This window comes from Pectinophora gossypiella, chromosome 17 (genome assembly GCF_024362695.1).
Source record: "Pectinophora gossypiella chromosome 17, ilPecGoss1.1, whole genome shotgun sequence".
Classification (NCBI taxonomy): domain Eukaryota; kingdom Metazoa; phylum Arthropoda; class Insecta; order Lepidoptera; family Gelechiidae; genus Pectinophora; species Pectinophora gossypiella.
The window spans coordinates 2,271,608-2,291,199 of record NC_065420.1 but is presented as its reverse complement, the minus strand read 5'-3'; the positions used below and the strand labels follow the sequence as shown (position 1 = coordinate 2,291,199).

Sequence of the window (19,592 nt, the reverse complement as noted above, 5' to 3'; positions counted from 1 at the left end):
CAAAATAACAGGGTCAAATTGACTATGGAACCCTAAAAAGCGATTTGGCTTTTAATCCTGCTTTTTGATCAGCGCACAACATGCAACACTATTCGGACTCGGATTCACTATACTCACTGAAATCGATATTATTGAACATAGGTACCTCCCTATGTTTTTTTGGCGGGAGACGGGAACGGGACAGTTGCTTTCTTCATTGAATAATCTAAATAATTAATACGAAGTGGTGTTTTGTGGTTAATGATCGCATTAAGTTAGTCGGAAGACATTCGCGAGTGTTATTATATTGGAGTATTCAATAAACAAAGTGTATCTGCCTATTTTCGCTTCGTGTCAGGAAGCCGCTTCATAACTCAAAAGTTTATGCGGACTTTTGAGTTAATTCGTTTGGGGTTCGGAGTAGGAGTCTACTCCGAGGGTGGGGGCTTAGGTTTCATCATCATCACCTTTCATCATTTCATCAATCATCAAGAAAAAAAATACGTAAGACATGGCTGTATGGGCATAGTTCCCTTTGCCTTACCCTTCGGGGAAAACTAAAACAAAAAAAAAAAAAGGTACCTCCCTATTGTCACTGTCCTGAGTCACTGTCCTTGGCTTTTTGGCGGGAGGCGGGAACGGGACGGTTGCTTTCTTCATTGAATAATCTAAATAATTAATACGAAGTGGTGTTTTGTGGTTAATGATCGCATTAAGTTAGTCGGAAGACATTCGCGAGTGTTATTATATTGGAGTATTCAATAAACAAAGTGTATCTGCCTATTTTCGCTTCGTGTCAGGAAGCCGCTTCATAACTCAAAAGTTTATGCGGACTTTTGAGTTAATTCGTTTGGGGTTCGGAGTAGGAGTCTACTCCGAGGGTGGGGGCTTAGGTTTCATCATCATCACCTTTCATCATTTCATTAATCATCAAGAAAAAAAATACGTCAGACATGGCTGTATGGGCATAGTTCCCTTTGCCTTACCCTTCGGGGAAAACCAAACCAAAAAAAAAAAAAATGTCACTGTCCTGTCAAACTGACAGTTCTCAGTCAGCTACTCCCATCGTTATGGAATATCCTATTCGACAAAAGAATGATTTGTATTGATTTGGCCGTCTATTACGGTAGTGTTTTAAATAACAACTTTCGTAAATAATAAAGAGTCCAGTAAAATATCTAATTAAATATTTGGTTCTAAACACTAACAACACTCCGCTCAGTGTCGTGATAACAATTTTAACAATGTTTCACAGTTATTTAAATCTCGAAAGTTTATTTAATGTATAACATATTTCGGATCAAGTTGAGCGAGTAGCTGTAGAATAAATGTTTTGGCAATGCCATGAGACAATAGACGTCGTATTAACTTGTGTGTATAGTACAATTTTAAGTGTTCGTTTCAAGTGAAATTTGTTGTGAAAACCTCCTAAAAATGCATGTTCTTTGGGTACTGATGTGGAAGCACATGACTGTGCGTATGAGAAGATTTATAGCGACCCCTTTCGAGTTGTTGTCGCCATGTCTTTTCTTCGTTTTATTATTTGCGTTCCGACAATATATAAATGTACCGAGTGACGTACTGTCGCGCATGTCACCAACACCTGCTACCAAGAATGTGTATTTCACAGTAAGTATAAACAGACCACTTTATCTTTGCATCAATTCTGCATGGTATGCTCTGAAAGTCTCCTGTCGAAACTGTTATATACATAATCAAACCCATGTTACCATCCAAATTCTAAATTAGGACAATTGTATGAAGTACGCCAAGTTTTGAATATCAACCATAGTGCAATGTAAATGTAGCATAATTTTGTCTCTAATATCTCAAACCCAGTCTGGGTTTGTATAAAAAATAATTTAAATGAAGTTTAGAATTGAATTCCTTAGAATTGAAAAGTTTATAGGAACAACACAGATATACCAGTTTGTATTTCTTTTCTAAGATGTGGGTTAGGAGGTCAATGACTGACTTCACCAACCTGACTTATTATAATGACTGTACTTTGAGTACCCACTCTTAAGATTTATTTGGATAAGAATTAATAATTCTTAAGTTAGAACTTTTGGTAGATAAATATGTAGAAAATGTATTTACTTGCAAGCTTCAGTTATGTTCTGCAGTATAGCTAATGAACAATTAAATAAATTGGATAATTTTGTTTTTTTTTTGTTTTGATTTGGACTTTTTTATTTCTTAACATGTTTTTCTTAATACCTACATTTTAACCTATGGCTAAAATGATAAAACCTGAAATATCAACTACAGTGTAAAATAACATAATATAGTAATAACTACTTGAATATAATCTGAAAGTAGGAATAACTATATGCGTGTTATAATTTAAATAACTAAAAATGTAGACTAAATGTTAAATGAACATCCTTCTATGCTTTTTGTAATTGTTTTGTAAAAAAAAAAATGATGTTATTGTCTCGTATTTGTGTGTGGCGTCCTTTTATAATAAACAATTTCTATTCTATTCTATTCTATTCTAAATGCTAACCATCTGCAAACTGTAATACCATTTTTTATTGCGAATAAATGACTATGAATTATGCTTAATTCTATAGTTTGATGGTCAAGGGAAGGTGTTAAGGTTTTAATTCTTTTCACTATGTCTGTAGTAAAGTTATCTAAAGAAAAGCCCTTCATCGAATAAAGCATTATTTTTAGTACATCTACCTTCCTACAGACAGAGACGTAGAATATTGGAAAAAGCTTGTGTTGGGTGGAAATGCTATTCACAAGTCAAAATAAAATGCAGTTTATTTATTTGTACACATAACATTACAATGTAACAGTATCACGCCTGTATACCTGAAAGGGTAGGCAGAGCTTTATGGTATGTATACATACCCACTCACTCCGGCTATGTTTAAACTTTGCTCCAAATGTACACAATAAAACATTATAACATGAAATGACAATGAAATGACTGAAAACCAGCGCTGGATGGCGCCATAACATGGCTCCATGGCAGCACAAGCTGAGCCATTTCCTTTTGCCCGTATTCGCAATATTCATAATTACTTAGTTTATGTTTGTGTCCTCTAACATGATGGACTAATGTTATGGGCGATAGGCTGATCCCTTATCACCATAAGGTTCATCATATCCAGCTTAAGACATTGTATCAACAGTGGCTGCAAGTTGTCTTTGATTACTTGTGGCTCTGCCCACCCCATTAGGGATAACGGTCGTGAGTTTATGTATGTATGTATGTACTTAGTTTATATAGCAAATGTAAATTGTTACTGGCAATAAATTTATTTTATTCTTATTCTATTTAACACATTTCTAGCATGTGGGTTGTGACGTGGAGTACCAACCCCATCAACCCGGTGTCAGGCTTATTATTGAGCTGCCAAAGGCTCCTGACATGGCTCATGCAACAACTATGTACTTACGTCAGTCAGTAGTAACCGGGACCAACGGCTTAACGTGCCTCCCGAAGCACGGATCAACTTACACACAACAAGTATATAGACATATGGGCAACTTTATCTCTAATTAAAGATTACGTTCAGCTGACCAGAATTTGTGTTATAACCTAACCTAAATATTAATATTGTATATTTTTTACCTACCTAGTATAATAAAAATTACTAAAATAGTTTTAAGAGCATCATAACTAACACTTTGTGGACTTAAGTTGTCTAAAAATAATCAATTTTTATTTTATTTATTTTATAAGAGGGATGAAGAACTAATGTTGTTTTTTCCTTTTGTTTCAAAGGAGGCGTTCTCTCTAGACCATACAATTGTGCCACCAATGATCCTATATACACCGGATACTCTGCTGGTTAACACTTTGATGGATGAAGTTGGGAAAAAATTGAGGTTAAACCGCATAGATAACTTTCCAAGTAAGTTTTATACTCCGCTTATACTGCAAGCCTCATAAGAACTTTATTTAAAAAATCATATTCAGTACTTCTATAGTAATATAACATAAACACTTCATATAATTCCTGTAATTGTTATCAGTCATTCTATGAACCAATCAATCAATCAATCAAAGATAACACGGTAATTTTCAGACATAGCATGTTTTTTTTTAAATCTAATTTTTATTAAGGCTTGAGCCACTCTTGGTGGTTATGCCAGCATAGTTTACAGCGTTTCAATTTCAATTTCAAAGCCTTTTATTTAACTAAACACAAGACAGGTTTACAATGATAAAATAAATAAATATAACTTAAGTACTAACAGTCCCCTGTGTAGCGTGTCCTTTCGACATAAAGGCCTCCTCTAGCGATTTCCATGTATCTCTATTTCTTCCTCTTCTTAGCCATAGTGGGCCCGCTATTTTCTTCAGATCGTCTGACCATCTTGGCATCTGTCGGCCTCTTTTCCTTTTGGCGTTGTTTCGTGGGGTCCAGTTACAGCGTTTAATGTTGATCAAATCATTAGTTTACAAAAGAATACCATTACAGCACCACACCGTGCTGTTCAGGGATTGTTATTCCTAAGACAGTTAGTTCAGGGATTGTTATTCCTCAGTACAGTATTTATATACAAGGTTTGCCATTACGGATAGGTACTGGATCTGCTAAGAAGCAACCAATCTCCATGTAGATTTTTGTGGAATAATTTCCTTCTAATCTCTTTGTTCTGGTCACACTCCGCCAAGAAATGCATAAGGACCTCGACAGTCTCACAGCGTGTAATTGGGCGAGTCCTTTTTCCTCATTAAAAAGTCATATTTATTAAGTGGCATGTGACCAGAACGAACTCTAAATGCCGAAATTAAAGTGCCCCTCGACAGACCAGCACCATCAAACCAAGGTTTGATGTTTGGTAGGTTTTGTATAGATCTATACCATATGCCTTTGTCTGCTGAGCGCTCTATAAAGTAATCTTGCCATTTTTGGTAACAAATAGTTCTGATATCTCGAAACTCGAGGAGCTCGGTGGCGCAGCGGTAAGCGCGCTCGGTCTGCGATCGTTGAAGTTAAGCAACTTTCGCAAAGGCCGGTCATAGGATGGGTGACCACAAAAAAAGTTTTCATCTCGAGCTCCTCCGTGCTTCGGAAGGCACGTTAAGCCGTTGGTCCCGGCTGCATTAGCAGTCGTTAATAACCATCAATCCGCACTGGGCCCGCGTGATGGTTTAAGGCCCGTTCTCCCTACGCGTATCCATCCATAGGGAAGGGAAGGCCCGTGCCTCTGCAGTGGGGACGTTAATGGGCTGATGATGATGATGATGACGATCTCGAAACAGTTCAGAGGCGTTTACATAGCACATCCCGACCACTACAAACTCCATCATTGGCAAGTCGATCTGCCATTTCGTTGCCTCTCAACCCTATATGAGATGGTAGCCATTGTAATGTAACGGATGAGCCAACTTTCTGGATGTCATGGACAATCCTAAAGATGTCATATGCTACCTGTGCACCTCGGCAGCTTGAGGAGATCAAAGCAGATCCATAAAAAGTAAAGAAAAAAAGATAGACCTTTGCCCCGTATTATCCAAACTGCACATTCTGTAATAACATTAATGTTTCAGCTACCTACGCAAGAGGATACTGTGCAGTCGCTAATATATCTGATCCAGCGATCGTCGATTTTATTGAGGACATGAAAGATGATGCTGCTGTTGTCATATTTAAGGTACCTATGCTTTTTTATTTATTAATTTCATGAGCCTACATTGTTTGAGGTTTGCGCTGTTATTATCATAAAACACATAATATCATGACCGGATCTACCTATGGGCTGATTGGGCTGCAGCCCAGGGCCCCGGGGTTACAAGGGGCCCCCAGATCCCGCTAAAAAGTAGACCATAATTTGAAAAAAAAAATGTCTGTCAAAATATTTTTTGCTATTAGTTGAGTATTAAGATAGGCCCCCAAGTAGTTTTAGCCCAGGGCCCCACAAATTCACGATCCGGCCATGCATAATACCGAGTTCTTCTGAGTTTGGTGCGAGTTCAGATGGTTCAGAAAATTCCTACATCAAATGTAGAAACAAGCGGCAAAGAAAGAGGGTAGACAGATATGTTTGCCCTTAGAAACTTATGGAACTACCAACTCCCCTCCAATTTCATCAATCGTCCCGTAATTAAAGCGGTAAGAACCCGGCAACGGGAACATAAAACCTACCAACTGTTCATAAAACCACGAATCCTATGCGAATAAACGATTTGATTTTTAACCCCCGACTCAAAGCATGGGGTGTTATAAGTTTGACGTGTCCTGTGTAAATGTGTATGTGTCTGTCTGTGGCATCGTAGCTCCCAAACGGATGATCCGATTTTAATGCGGCTTTTTTTGTTTGAAAGGTATATCAGTCGAGAGTGTTCTTAGCTATGTTTGGTGGAAATTGGTTCAGGTCTTCAAGGTCATTAAGTCGTTTGTTAAGTGTGATACGAATGTTACACGCTCAGTTTGCTTGCAAGCATATGTGGGATAAGTAATTTTTTTCTTTTTATAGGGTTTAGCATTTTTAACGTTTTGTCATAGTAATTGATTGATTGAGGGGTACTGATTTGATTATTATAATGTATTTAATATATTGCACCTCTTTTTATTCTTCCGCAGTTACTCTCATACTACCTCTGGGTTGGCTGGAAGAGATCTCTCTTAGAGATAAGTCCACCCTTGTAAACGTCCATTTCTTGTTTGTGATGTAACTAGTTGTTAAGTGCAATAAAGTATATTTATTTATTTATTTGAGTACTTTTTTTTTGGTCGGGGGTTTTTGATGTAATAACTCACCTACTCTGTGGGTAAAAACTTTCGTCTTATTATGACATTGTTTCCAGAATATGGACGGCGAAACGTGGCCTACAAAGTTGAACTACACCATACGGATGAAAGAGGACTTCATGACGCACATGTACGAAGCTCTCGACGAAGAGTTTGGCCGCCATCAGAGATTTGGTAAGTCTTTTTCTTTTGTTCGAAGACATACCTACAAAAGATTAGCGATTACTTAGAAGATATGAATGCATGGGATTAACTGTCTGGGAAACGATATTATGCAGCCAAGTACTGATTTGTATCACAATATTTTATGTTTTTTTTAACAACGTCTAGGACCAAGCCGTGGTAGCCCAGTTGGTAGACCGCTTGCCTCTCACTTTGAGGTCGCAGGTTCGAATCCAATACAGGCCTAAACCAATGATTGTCGAATTTGTTTTCTAATTTATGTTTGGATCGTGAATGATTATCACGTGCTTAGCGGTGGAGGAAAACATCGTGAGGAAACCCACATTCTCGAGAAATGCATTTTTGGAGGTATTTGACCTAACCTGTATTGGGCTGGTCTGGATGGGCTGGACAGGCAATCGCTTCTGTAAAAAACCGGACCTGTCAAATCTTCAGGTTAGATAAGGTGTGAAAAACGGGATAATGCTAGGGAGATTATAAACGTCTAGGACCCTGTGCCAACTTTTCCTCGGCTATACGCGTTGTGAGAAGCTGCAATAGACCTGTTTATACCTTCAGGCATAGAATAAATAAATAATACTTCTTATAGAACTCTCCGCCCCCCACCAATTCGTATCGAGCACTGAGCTAGGTTTACCTCACCCCCTCTGGGTCTTACTATAGTCCGTAAGCCGCTAAGGAGTAAGGGAGTGAGCGCGCACTGTCTGTCTTGCTCGTACGGTCACGAGCATCAATATGTATACACTTTGTTACCATGTCACATTAACTTTTTTGACAAACTGAACTGTAAGTCTCACTGAATGTCAAATGTGTTAGTGCGACAGAGTCCTAAAGTGGGTACATTATATTGCTCATGACTGTACTTACGTGGTAAGGCGGGTCACGATAAGAATGTCATATTTGTATCTTTGTTAATATGCAGCGTGGTTAACACGCTCGCCCCGGCTCGAGATTACTCTAGCCATAGAGGCAGCCAATCAGCTCGCGACACCAAACACTTCAGGACCCCGATACCGACCCCGCCGGCGTGGTCTACGATTTCCCTCATTCAGCGCTTATCGCTATATACCCACTAGGGTCGATTAATTCTTTCAAATATTTTTCCTCTCAGACGACGCCCTGAGCCGAGGTTCGCGTACAACTGGGCACCCTCAGGCCTGTTGTCTTAAACGTTGTACCGGGTGAGAGCCTTCAGCGCTCCCCATTTGTCCGACCAAGTAGTTAATGCCATCTGCGGCAAATCTACAATAAGTCACGTCAAAAAAAAAAAGCCCCGACTCGACAAGAGCTGCGGGTTCAAGTCCCGTCCGAGTCAGATTTTTTTCGATTTAATTTCCTCTTCGTGAGGTGCAACGTCACAAAGTCTCACAAAGTGATTTCGACAATGTCCCCATCGGGAATCGGACCCGGACCTCCAGATCGTGAGCCTAACGCTCTAACCACTAGACCACGGAGGCTGTCCTTTGTTTGGTAAGGACTTTTCAGGCTTGAATCACCTGATTGTCCGAAAAAGTAAGATGATTCCGTGCTTCGGAGGGCACGTCAAGCCGTTGGTCCCGGCTATTAGCCGTAAAAACACCTCCACCAACACGCATTGGAGCAGCGTGGTGGAGTATGCTCCACACCCCCTCCGGTTGATTGGGGGGACTGTGCTTAGCAGTGGGACGTATATAGGCTGTTTATGTTATGTTATGTTATGAGGTGCAACGTTGTTGTATGGTAAACAAAGTTAGGTAGAATATAATGAGTCGTGTGTTACATTAGCTTATCGTTATCATACCAACGTAACGATATGCTTTTGAAATATTCGTGTCGACCGCATTTGTTATCTACGCAAGGTACCTACTTATATCCAGTTTATTAATTAGAAATATTATTCTTTAAGCCTTAACCATAAAAAGAATAATACTACGTACAGAATGGACAGTCTCCGCCCCGCGCCAACTTTTGTCGGGCGCCGAACTGGATTTACCTCACCCCCTCTTTCTTTAGTCTAAATGGCCGTAAACCGCTAAGAAGTAAAGGGAACCTACGTGACATGACAACTTATTCAGAAGCTTATTTCGACGTTTATTTGCCGCATATGGCATTAACTACTTGGCCGGACAAATGGGGAGGGCTGAGGGCTTACCCGATAAAAAAGACGTCATCAATAAAAGTGATCAAACGTCCTCATATATACAAAAAATAGGGTAGTTTCCAACTAGTCAAATCAGTTACTTTTTATTAAAAGTTTTTATAAAACAGAACACGAAATGACTATGGAATTTGTACGAAAAAGTAACCTGTGACGTCATAGAAAAACGTGACAAAATGTCGTACTTATTATTACATTTTTCTTTACTAAAATTCATAACTAGAAAAAAGAATACGTTTTTTGTCACCTTTAGATCTGTGTTTATTTAGTGATCAGAATTTTATAATTTATTTTTGACCTAGGAAATTACCCATAAATAAAATTCGAAAATAAGTCAAACAGAATACTGAGATTGATTTTTGAACATCTTAGACTGGCTTCTATTTCTAGTCATTTTATAATTTGTCTCGGACTCAGTCAAGTACTCAATTGGAGTCATTTTTAGTGCCGCAATGTCCAACAAAAAACCTTCACCAATTAGTTTCAGTAGGTACTTCAAAATGGGCGCAACTAATCAACAATAGTGCTACGTTGAAGGTCGTTGTCTTTTTAATTTCATTTATTGCAATGACCATCGCAACCAGGTGCGGGGAAATGAGTGTCAGGATCGAAGCGAATCAAGTTCCAATACAATACAATACAAATACACTTTATTGCACCAAAATAAAAAGAAATAATTACAAAAAAGTCTCTTAACTAAGTACATGGCAAATGGCGGCCTTATCGCTTAAAGCGATTTCTTCCAGACAACCATAAGGTGAGGAAAAAATGTAAAAAAAATATTTAAAGATTGCGGGTACAAACTATAAGTACAACTTATTACCAATAAATACATGCAAATAAATATATAAAATACTTACAAAGGCAATACGCAATACGCGTTTAATAAATAATCTACTTCTTCTATCGTGTGGGTTGTGAGGTGGATTACCAAACCCATCTACCCTGGTGTCAGGGTTACTATTGAGCCGCCAAAGGCCCTTGACATGGCTCATGTAACGACTACTTACTTACATCAGTAAGTAACCGGGACTAACAGATTAACGTGCCTCTTAAGCACGGATCGTCTTACTTTCGGACAATCAGTTGATCAGCCTGTAATGTGCCTGTGCTATAAAGTACACTGTCGAAAATTATTTTGTGAGGCTATCCTTTGTTTGGCTTGGACATTGAAGGCTGAATCACATGGTTGTCCGGAAAAGTAAGAATATTCCGTACTTCGGAAGGCACACTCCGACATTGAGGGAGTACGGTCACGAGTACTAATATGTAAACACTTTGAAACCATGTCACATTAACTTTTTTGACAAATTAAACCGTAAGTCTCATTAAATATCAAATATGATAGTGCGACTGGGTTCTAACTGGGTACATGATATTGCTCGTGACTGTACCACAATGCTGATTGACACAGGACACAGCACACAGCTCCGCTCTGGTCCCGGCCTCAAAGCTTGTTGGGTGTCGTGTGCAAACGACACCAGTTTAATGCATACTGTTATTACGCCTCACATATCGTATGGCCTTGATACCAACTTTATAGTTCCCAGTAGATACTGTACGATGACCGGTTATTAAACTTTGTGACGTTTGTATTTCATGCCATTGTAATACTACTCATTATTATGTGACTAAACTGATGGCACTATAAAAAAGTAAAACAAACTAAAACCCAACTACGGAAAATTGCACCTTATAAAGTATGAAACAAGAATATATTTCTCCAAAATTCTTCCAAAGGACCGGTCTTCTTCTAACGTGTGGGTTGTGCGGTGGATTACCAACGTCATCAACCCTGGTGTTAGGGTTACAATTGAGCCGCCAAAGGCCCCTGACATGACTAATATAACGACTACGTACTTACATCAGTAAGTAGTAACCGGGACCTACTTAACGTGCCTTCCGAAGCACGGCCTCTGTGGTCCAGTGGTTGAGGGTTTGGCTCACGATCCGGAGGTCCTGGGTTCGAATCCCGGTGGGGACATATCACAAAAATTACTTTGTGGTCCCTAGTTTGGTTAGGACATTACAGGCTGATCACCTAATTGTCAGAAAGTAAGACGATCCGTGCTTCGGAAAGGACCGGTTACATCTGAACACACAGTTACTGAGAACTCGACCATTGTTTATCAGATGACTAACTTCCCAGAACCGCATTTCATGTAGCACAGATAAGACATACCAGACGTGCCGTTCAAAGAGTCCACTTAATGACAACATTGAGTTATTTATAGTAATACCATGGTGACATACATTAAATCACACATCATCACTAATTTAAGAGCCACACTCTTGTTGGTGTATTCTCCATGCTACTTTTTTAGGGGAAAATAGAAATTTGAAATGAAATGAAATTTATTCTGTGCATGGTATTTAGGTTACAAACAGCTGTTCTTTTTCATTGAGTATCACCAAATACTGCCTTTTCAGGCATACACACAGATTATTTAAAAACAATAACAAATAATAATATCAATTTTACAAATAATCTACACACTTAATACATGCTTTCAATTATACACTTAAAACCTGTTATTTGTAATCTAAATATTCTTTTACGCTGTAAAAGCATCTATCTGCAAGCCAGAGTTTAACTGCTACGCGAAACTTATTGAGTTTGCAGTCTTTGAAAGTATCCGATAATTTATTAAATGTGCAGTGGTTTCCCTCTTGCCTTCCGCCCCGCAGTATTCTGTCTGACGCGATTGGGATGGCGCCCAGAGTAGTCTATTTCAAAGCCGTACTAGGACTCCTGTCCTCTACCTGTGAATAGTACTGACAGTTACTGCAGCCCTCTGTCAGCTGCCAGGTTACAGTCCCTGTCACACACACATAACAACATTTTAAGGCTTTTCGGCGGGAAACGGGAACGGAACAGTTGCTTTCTTCATTGAGTAATCTAAATAATTAATACGAAGTGGTGTTTTGTGGTTAATGATCGCATTAAGTTAGTCGGAAGACATTCGCGAGTGTTATTATATTGGAGTATTCAATAAACAAAGTGTATCTGCCTATTTTCGCTTCGTGCCGGGAAGCCGCTTCATAACTCAAAAGTTTATGCGGACTTTTGAGTTAATTCGTTTGGGGTTCGGAGTAGGAGTCTACTCCGAGGGTGGGGGCTTAGGTATCATCATCTTTCATCATTTCATCAATCATCAAGAAAAAAAATACGTAAGACATGGCTGTATGGGCATAGTTCCCTTTGCCTTACCCTTCGGGGAAAACCAAAACAAAAAAAAAACAACATTTTAAGTATTGTTTTGTTTTTGTGTGTGACATCCTTTTATAATGAACAATATCTATTCTATTCATAACATAATATTTAACGGCCACCGTGGTCCAGTGGTTGAGCGTTGGGCTCACGATCCGGAGACCCCGGGTTCGAATCTCGGTGGGGACATATCACAAAAATCTCTTTGTGATCCCTAGTTTGGTTAGGACATTACAGGCTGATCAACTGATTGCCATAAAGTAAGATGATTCGTTCTTCGGCCGTTGGTCCCGGTTACTACTAACTGATATAAGTTCGTAATCGTTACATGAACCATGTTAAGGCCTTTGATTATCCAATAAGAAATCGGTACCGTAATTTCATAGCGTTTATCCGTGCTTCGGAAGGCACGTTGGTCCCGGTTAGTGCTTACGTAAGTACGTAGTCGTTACGTGGGTCATGTCAGGAGCCTTTGGCGGCGCAATAATAACACTGACACCAGGGTTGATGAGGTTGGTAATCCACCTCACAACCCACACCGTAACCGCTTTCGAGCCCTGCCTACCACAACAAACGACTTTCCCGTTCGTCTTTTCACAAAATAAATGTGCATTGTATTCTACTATTGCTTATGTGAAAATCAATGTTATGTTAATAATGTGATATAATTATGTTTGTAAAGGTGCGATTTACGAGACGTTCATGCGCCTGCAATGGGCCATAGACTCTAGCTACTTGAAGATTCGCTCCGGCAACGAAATAAACCAGGTATGTATCTCCGCCTTAACATTTAAATTCCAGTCTTCTTTAAACAAAAATCTTCAAATAAATTTGTAAAGGTTTACACGAAATAATCAATGAATTAGCGAACCTTCACAGAGTAGCTAATACAATCAAAGGAAGGAAGCGCCTTCCTACCGAGCGAAGGAAAAACAACAAAATCTTTGAAAGTCGCAAACTGAATTTTATTTTACATAACATAACATAAACTGCCTATATACGTCCCACTGCTGGGCACAGGCCTCCCCTCAATCAACCGGAGGGGGTATGGAGCATACTCCACCACGCTGCTCCACTGCGGGTTGGTGGAGGTGTTTTTACGGCTAATAGCCGGGACCAACGGCTTAACGTGCCCTCCGAAGCACGGAATCATCTTACTTTTTCGGACAATCAGGTGATTCAAGCCTGAAAAGTCCTTACCAAACAAAGGACAGTCTCACAGAGTGATTTCGACAATGTCCCCATCGGGAATCGAACCCGGACCTCCAGATCGTGAGCCTAACGCTCTAACCACTAGACCACGGAGGCTGAATTTTATTTTAAAAAGAGAAAATGAAATCGGTAATTATGATCGATGTTTGGATAAGAATGATTATCATGTGCTCGACGGTGAAGGAGGTTTAGGCCAATTAGGCCCGTGCTGGGATATGAACCCGCGATATAAAATTAGGAATAATACTACGTATAGAACGGCAACCTCGAAGGACGTACACTGACCAAATTGGAGATGTCCTTAGAAAAGGTACAGTAAGATCTACTTTGACAAGTTAAGCAACATTCGCAAAGGCCGGTCATAGGATGGGTGACCACAAAAAAAAAAAGTTTTCATCTCGAGCTCCTCCGTGCTTCGGAAGGCACGTTAAGCCGTTGGTCCCGGCTGCATTAGCAGTCGTTAATAACCATCAATCCGCACTGGGCCCGCGTGATGGTTTAAGGCCCGATCTCCCTATCCATCCATAGGGAAGGCCCGTGCCCCAGCAGTGGGGACGTTAATGGGCTGATGATGATGATGAAGATCTACTTTGAACCGGCGTGCGTGTATGAAGCGATTGATGAATGTCGAGGAAGCAAGAGAAGTATGTCAGAATTCCATTGTCTCTGCTTACCCCTGTGGGAAATAGGCGTGAGTTTATGTATGTATATACGTTTAGTAGTTCAGGGGTTGTTTTGTGGATATTAGTATACAGAGTGTTAGTGACATCGTAACAAATACTCACACTCACAGATTCTGAGTTGATATCAAGTGGATTTGGCTAATTGTATGTACTTGTACAGGTTGTAAGTGACATCGTAACAAATACTGAGGGGTATGAGTCGGCTCATTATTTTGAGTTAATATCAAGTGGAATTTTCCATAGCAGAAGTATAGAATTGAAAATAATTTAAAAAATACATGAATTTTGCGACAGAAAATTCCATTTGATATTAACTCAGAATCATGCTCTGAGTCATCCCCCTCAGTATTCGTTACAATGTCACTAACACCCTGTATGAGTCTTGTATGTTTGTTCACAGACGATTACGCTCCAAGAATTCCCGTTCGTGGACACCCGCAGGAACCCAGGGGTGGTCCTCATATGCTCGTTGTTGGCAGCAATCTGCTTCCTGTCGCTGCTACTACCCTTCGTCCTGAACATGGTGCGGCTGCTTGAAGAAAGAGTTTCCGGAGTTCAGGTAAGGTTGTACGGCCCCTGTGGTTCAGAGGTCGAGCATTGGGCTCGGTTACAATCCCGGTGGGGACACGTTTTAGATTGGCTGTAACATTACCCACGTAATCTGGAGGTCTTCTTTTTACGTGCCCAAACCAACGAAGCCTGCTCTCTTGTAGCTTTTCGGAGATTTCGCTTACGCCGAGACTGCCGCGCACGTATTAGTTACGGATCTTATCGAGTCTCGTCACTCCGCACATCCACCGAAGCATGTGGCCTTTCGGAAATCAGAAATCATTTATTCGCTTAGGATAGGTAGGTTGAGGAGCTCGGTGGCGCAGCGGTTAGCGCGCTCGGTCTGCGATTGTTGAAGTATAGCAACTTTCGCAAAGGCCGGTCATAGGATGGGTGACCACAAAAAAAAAAGTTTTCATCTCAAGCTCCTCCGTGCTTCGGAAGGCACGCTAAGCCGTTGGTCCCGGCTGCATTAGCAGTCGTTAATAACCATCAATCCGCACTGGGCCCGCGTGATGGTTTAAGGCTCTCCCTATCCATCCATAGGGAAGGCCCGTGCCTCAGCAGTGGGGACGTTAATGGGCTGCTGATGATGAGGTAGGTACAAAGTCACAATATGGTATAAGGCAGTGTTACAGCATCTCTATCCTGCTAATTATTATTAGCATGCAGATGTCGAAAATTCAAAAATTCTCTTATACTATAAAAACGTAATTTAAAAGTCATAACTTTAGTGGGTCCGTTTTTAAATTTATCAGGTATCTTATTGTATACTTTTATGCACATGTTATGAGGACTTTCTAAACAAAGTGTAGTTTTTGTTGTCCCTTGCTAGTTCGTAAGTCCTTTGTAACTGTATTGTAGAAAATAAAATCATTTTCTTCAAACATACAGGAGCTAATAAAGATGGTGGGAGTATCCAACAATGCATTGGCGCTGTCGAACTTCCTGAACGCCGTGCCGTCAGGCCTGGTGTACTGCATCGTGGGGTCCATACTGCTGACTGTGTCAGACAACGCGTTCTTCCCGCTGTCTAACGGATTCCTCATCTGCGTATTGCTGGCCCTACATTTCTGCACCATCATCGCTCTGGCGTTCGTTTGCAGCTACATTATTAATAACCGTAAGTACAATTAATAGTCTAATAGTAGTAATAAACAAGTTAGTAGTCAACTAACTTAATTTTCTATATTTTTTTACCCATATTTGGAGGGACACCTCTCTAGGATTGGCTTTCACAGCCATGAAAGAAAGTGCATTTCTTCGAGGCAATGACGTCATAAATCGTCTGAAACAGACTTATAAGGCCAATGAGGGTAGCCTATAAAGTCAAGGTAACCCAGATGGTAGAACGCTTGCCTACCACTTTGAGGTCGCAGGTACGAATCCCAGCAACCTAAACCTAAACGATGTATGTCGAATTTGTTTTCGAATTCATGTTTGGATCATAAATGATTATCACGTGATCAGCGGTGAAGGAAAACATAGTGACCAATCACGTTGGTCTAACAGAAAGCTCCGTTAAGTGTGGGTATCTTATCATGGATGTACCTTTGACTACCCCAATTGGGATATAGTCGTGAGTTTGATCATCAATTTAAGAGCCACGCTCTTGTCGGTGCAGCATTTTCCATGCTACTTTTTAGGGAAAAATAGGGCAGTGGTTTCCCTCTTGCCTTCCGCCCCGCAGTACTCTGTCTGACGTAAGTGGGATGGAGCCCAGAGTAGTCTATTACAAAACCATACTAGGACTCCTGTCCTCCGCCTCTGAATAGTACTGACAGTTACTGCTGCCCTCTGTCAGGTTCCAGGTTACAGTCCCTATGACTTGCCCCTTCCGTCCTGCATTGCCGTACCGATGGCTCCCATCTTCGCCTCTGGAACTGTTGAGGTCTTCACCCGTATCCCTGGGCAAGGGTTCTACGTTATACCCCGTAGGTTTGGGTCCCTATTCGAACTCAGCCACCATCTCACTCCGGCCTACAGAAGTAAGAGGCGCCCACCCCCGGCATGGACGCGCTGTACAGGAATTGCCCCAGTGGAGGGCAGAGAAGATGACTCTGTCCCCCCTGGGGCCGGGTTAATGGTCTTGTATGGAACCAAGACCAAAGGAACCGTCGTGAGTGTTCATTGTATGTAGCTTCCATATCTCGGTCCTATGGAGCCTCGGACTTTTGGAAGGTGTGTGTGGGGCCGAATATTTTTACTAGCCCACTAATTATCACAACTTCCGTAGTCTAGTGGTTAGAGCGGGCTCACGATCTGGAAGTCTGGGTTCGATAATTCGATTCCCAATAGAGACATTGTCGAAATCACTTTGTGAAACTGGTCTTTTTTGGGCAAGGATATGGCAGGCTTGAGTCACCTAATTGTCCGATAAAGTAGTATGATTCCGTGCTTCGTAAAAAAATACCTCCATCAACCCGCAGGGGCAGCGTGGTGGAAAAAGTGGGTATGGTCCACACTCCGTCCGGTTAATTGTGGGTACTTATTCCATCTGGTGATGGATGTACCTTTGACTTGCTTATGTTATAAATAATAATTTATTTTCAGTTCAATACTCAGTTTCGTTGGCGACCGTGGCGTACATCTTCCTGTGGCTGCCCACCAGGCTTGCAAACCATTTCTTAACGCAGAAGACAACGTTCGAGCACGTAGCCACCAGCCTGTTGCCGCATCAGCCCGTGTACTGGTTCTGGACCCAGATGATGTACCACGAGGCCCATGGTAAGCCCAAAGCAGTCATTATCCACTCCCGACGTTCTGATTACTCTAGCCATAGACGCAGCCAATCAGCTCACGACACCGAACACTTCAGGATCCTGATACCGACCCCGGCGGCGTGGTCGACGATTTCCCTCAATCAGCGCTTATCGCTATCGACCCACTAGGGTCGATTAATTCTTTCAAATATTTTTCCTCTCAGACGACGCCCTGACCCGAGGTTTGCGCCCAACTGGGCACCCTCAGGCCTGTTGTCTTAAACGTTGTACCGGGTGAGAGCCTTCAGGGCTCCCCATTTGTCCGGCCAAGTTGTTAATGCCATCTGCGGCAAATCTACAGTAAGTCACGTCAAAAAAAATGTCCACTTAATAAACATCTATTCAATATGGAGCTAACGACCTCCGCGGTCCAGTGGTTGAGCGTTGAGCTCTCGATCCGGAAGTCCCGGGTTCGAATCCCGGTGGGGGCATACCACAAAAACCACTTTCTGATTCCTAGTTTGGTTAGGACATTACAGACTGATCACCTGATTGAGGCGTGGGTACTTAGTTCATCTTGCGAGGGATGTAGGTACAATCAAAGAGCAAAAGTTCAGTCATTGAGCCCAGCGAATTATTTTTAAACAAAAAATAATTATGAACCATTCGTTGTCATAATTATAAAATTTTTGTTTTTGTAGGTGGTTTTGGTCTATTACAGAAACGATATGTAACCAGGAGGCCTTAAGTGCAACCGGTTAATTTATTACTTTGGAAGAAACTGATTGGACTTTTACAGCTTATCGTACCTCTGACTACCCCAATTGGGACATAGGCGTATGTTACGTGAATGTTTATGTACCCCGAAATAAAAATAAACTTGCTTTACAAGTCAGTCGATTACATAAGATCACTAAGTCTTTTAAGGGGCAATGTATACGTTTTCACAATAAGATTCCCATTGACATTCAGAATTTGCATTTCAGCTGTTTTAAAACAGTAGTTAAACAGAAACTTTGCAAACAAGGTTATTATAAGGTTAGTGATTATTTAGAAGATATTAATGCATGGGATTAACTGTCTGAGAACTGATATTACGCTGCTAAATTACTCAATTGTATATTAATATTTTATGTTTTATTTTTTAAAGAATGTCTAGGACCCTGTGCCGAAGTTTTTCTTGCAGCTTCTTTTCCCCGGCTATACGGGTTGTGAGAAGCTGCAGTAGTTTTAGGCGGATGAGCCGTTCGTTATGTAAAAATTGAGGATTCAAAGCGTAACTATGTTACCAATTGAATAAAGATATTTTTGAATTTGAATACCTATATCGAAGTTTGTCCGAAATAAACGTTTTTTTTTTTTTTTTTAAATAAATAAATATTCTGATTTAACAGGTGAAGGGCTATCGTTATCCAACTTCTATATTTCGTACATGAACTCTCCGTCGGTCCTGGGCTGCTACATAGCTTTAATAGCGCAGACTGTCTTGTTCTTCCTGTTCGCCTGGTACCTGAGTATGGTGAGACCCGGAAGCTTCGGAGTCGCTCTGCCGTGGAACTTCGTTTGCAAGGTACGTGCAGTTGTGTTTTATGGGTAGTTCTAGAAAGGACTATGACCGTAACTGTATGAGACCCGTTCCTTCCAATATGTTATCGTATTTCATTAGTATCTTTAAAAAGATTACTAATTAGTTCTAATTTCAAATCCATGGGGTTTAGAAACAAAATTAATAAAAGTTTTGTCGAAAATCGAAATTGATTGAAACAATGTTGTGCCAGACGGTACCCAAAATCGTACTTATTTCGTACGTATTTCGAGAAAGACGCCATAGAACAAAAATATCAGCACAATAAGACGCTTCGAATGAGATATGTCTGGAATCTGTTGTTGTTGGTTTTGACTCATCTTCCTGTCTAATCCCATATTGACGGCCATAAATTTGTAAAGCCGGCCGCACTGTCGCACTTTGGAAGCGTTTTCGCACGAATTCGTACGAACACGCACGCATCAGTATACGCACGTATACGCACGTGCACGTAAAGCGTGCGACCGGCCCAATTGTTTCAACATTTTCTAGGTCAAAGATAAATAAATTACTAAAAGTCTAAATTTTATATAAAAAAAAAATTTGAACAAAAGAAAATATATAAATAGCAACGATAACTTCTTGTTTTGACGTTTAGTAAAAAGTAACTGATCTGAATAAATGGACACTAC

The 19,592-nt window shown here is 40.6% G+C and overlaps 1 protein-coding gene across 1 annotated transcript in view; it reads left to right on the top strand.

The window, feature by feature from the left end:
- Window positions 1-1,031: 1,031 nt before the first annotated feature.
- LOC126374288 (phospholipid-transporting ATPase ABCA1-like) overlaps window positions 1,032-19,592 on the top strand; it is a 59,818-nt gene continuing 41,257 nt past the window's right edge. The window contains exons 1-9 of the mRNA XM_050020813.1: window positions 1,032-1,608; window positions 3,722-3,851; window positions 5,498-5,601; window positions 6,755-6,872; window positions 12,912-12,997; window positions 14,525-14,683; window positions 15,568-15,796; window positions 17,227-17,400; window positions 18,770-18,945. Of these exons, the coding sequence (XP_049876770.1) occupies window positions 1,414-1,608; window positions 3,722-3,851; window positions 5,498-5,601; window positions 6,755-6,872; window positions 12,912-12,997; window positions 14,525-14,683; window positions 15,568-15,796; window positions 17,227-17,400; window positions 18,770-18,945 (1,371 nt within the window). The 5' untranslated portion in view covers window positions 1,032-1,413. The remainder of the gene's footprint in view (window positions 1,609-3,721; window positions 3,852-5,497; window positions 5,602-6,754; window positions 6,873-12,911; window positions 12,998-14,524; window positions 14,684-15,567; window positions 15,797-17,226; window positions 17,401-18,769; window positions 18,946-19,592) is intronic.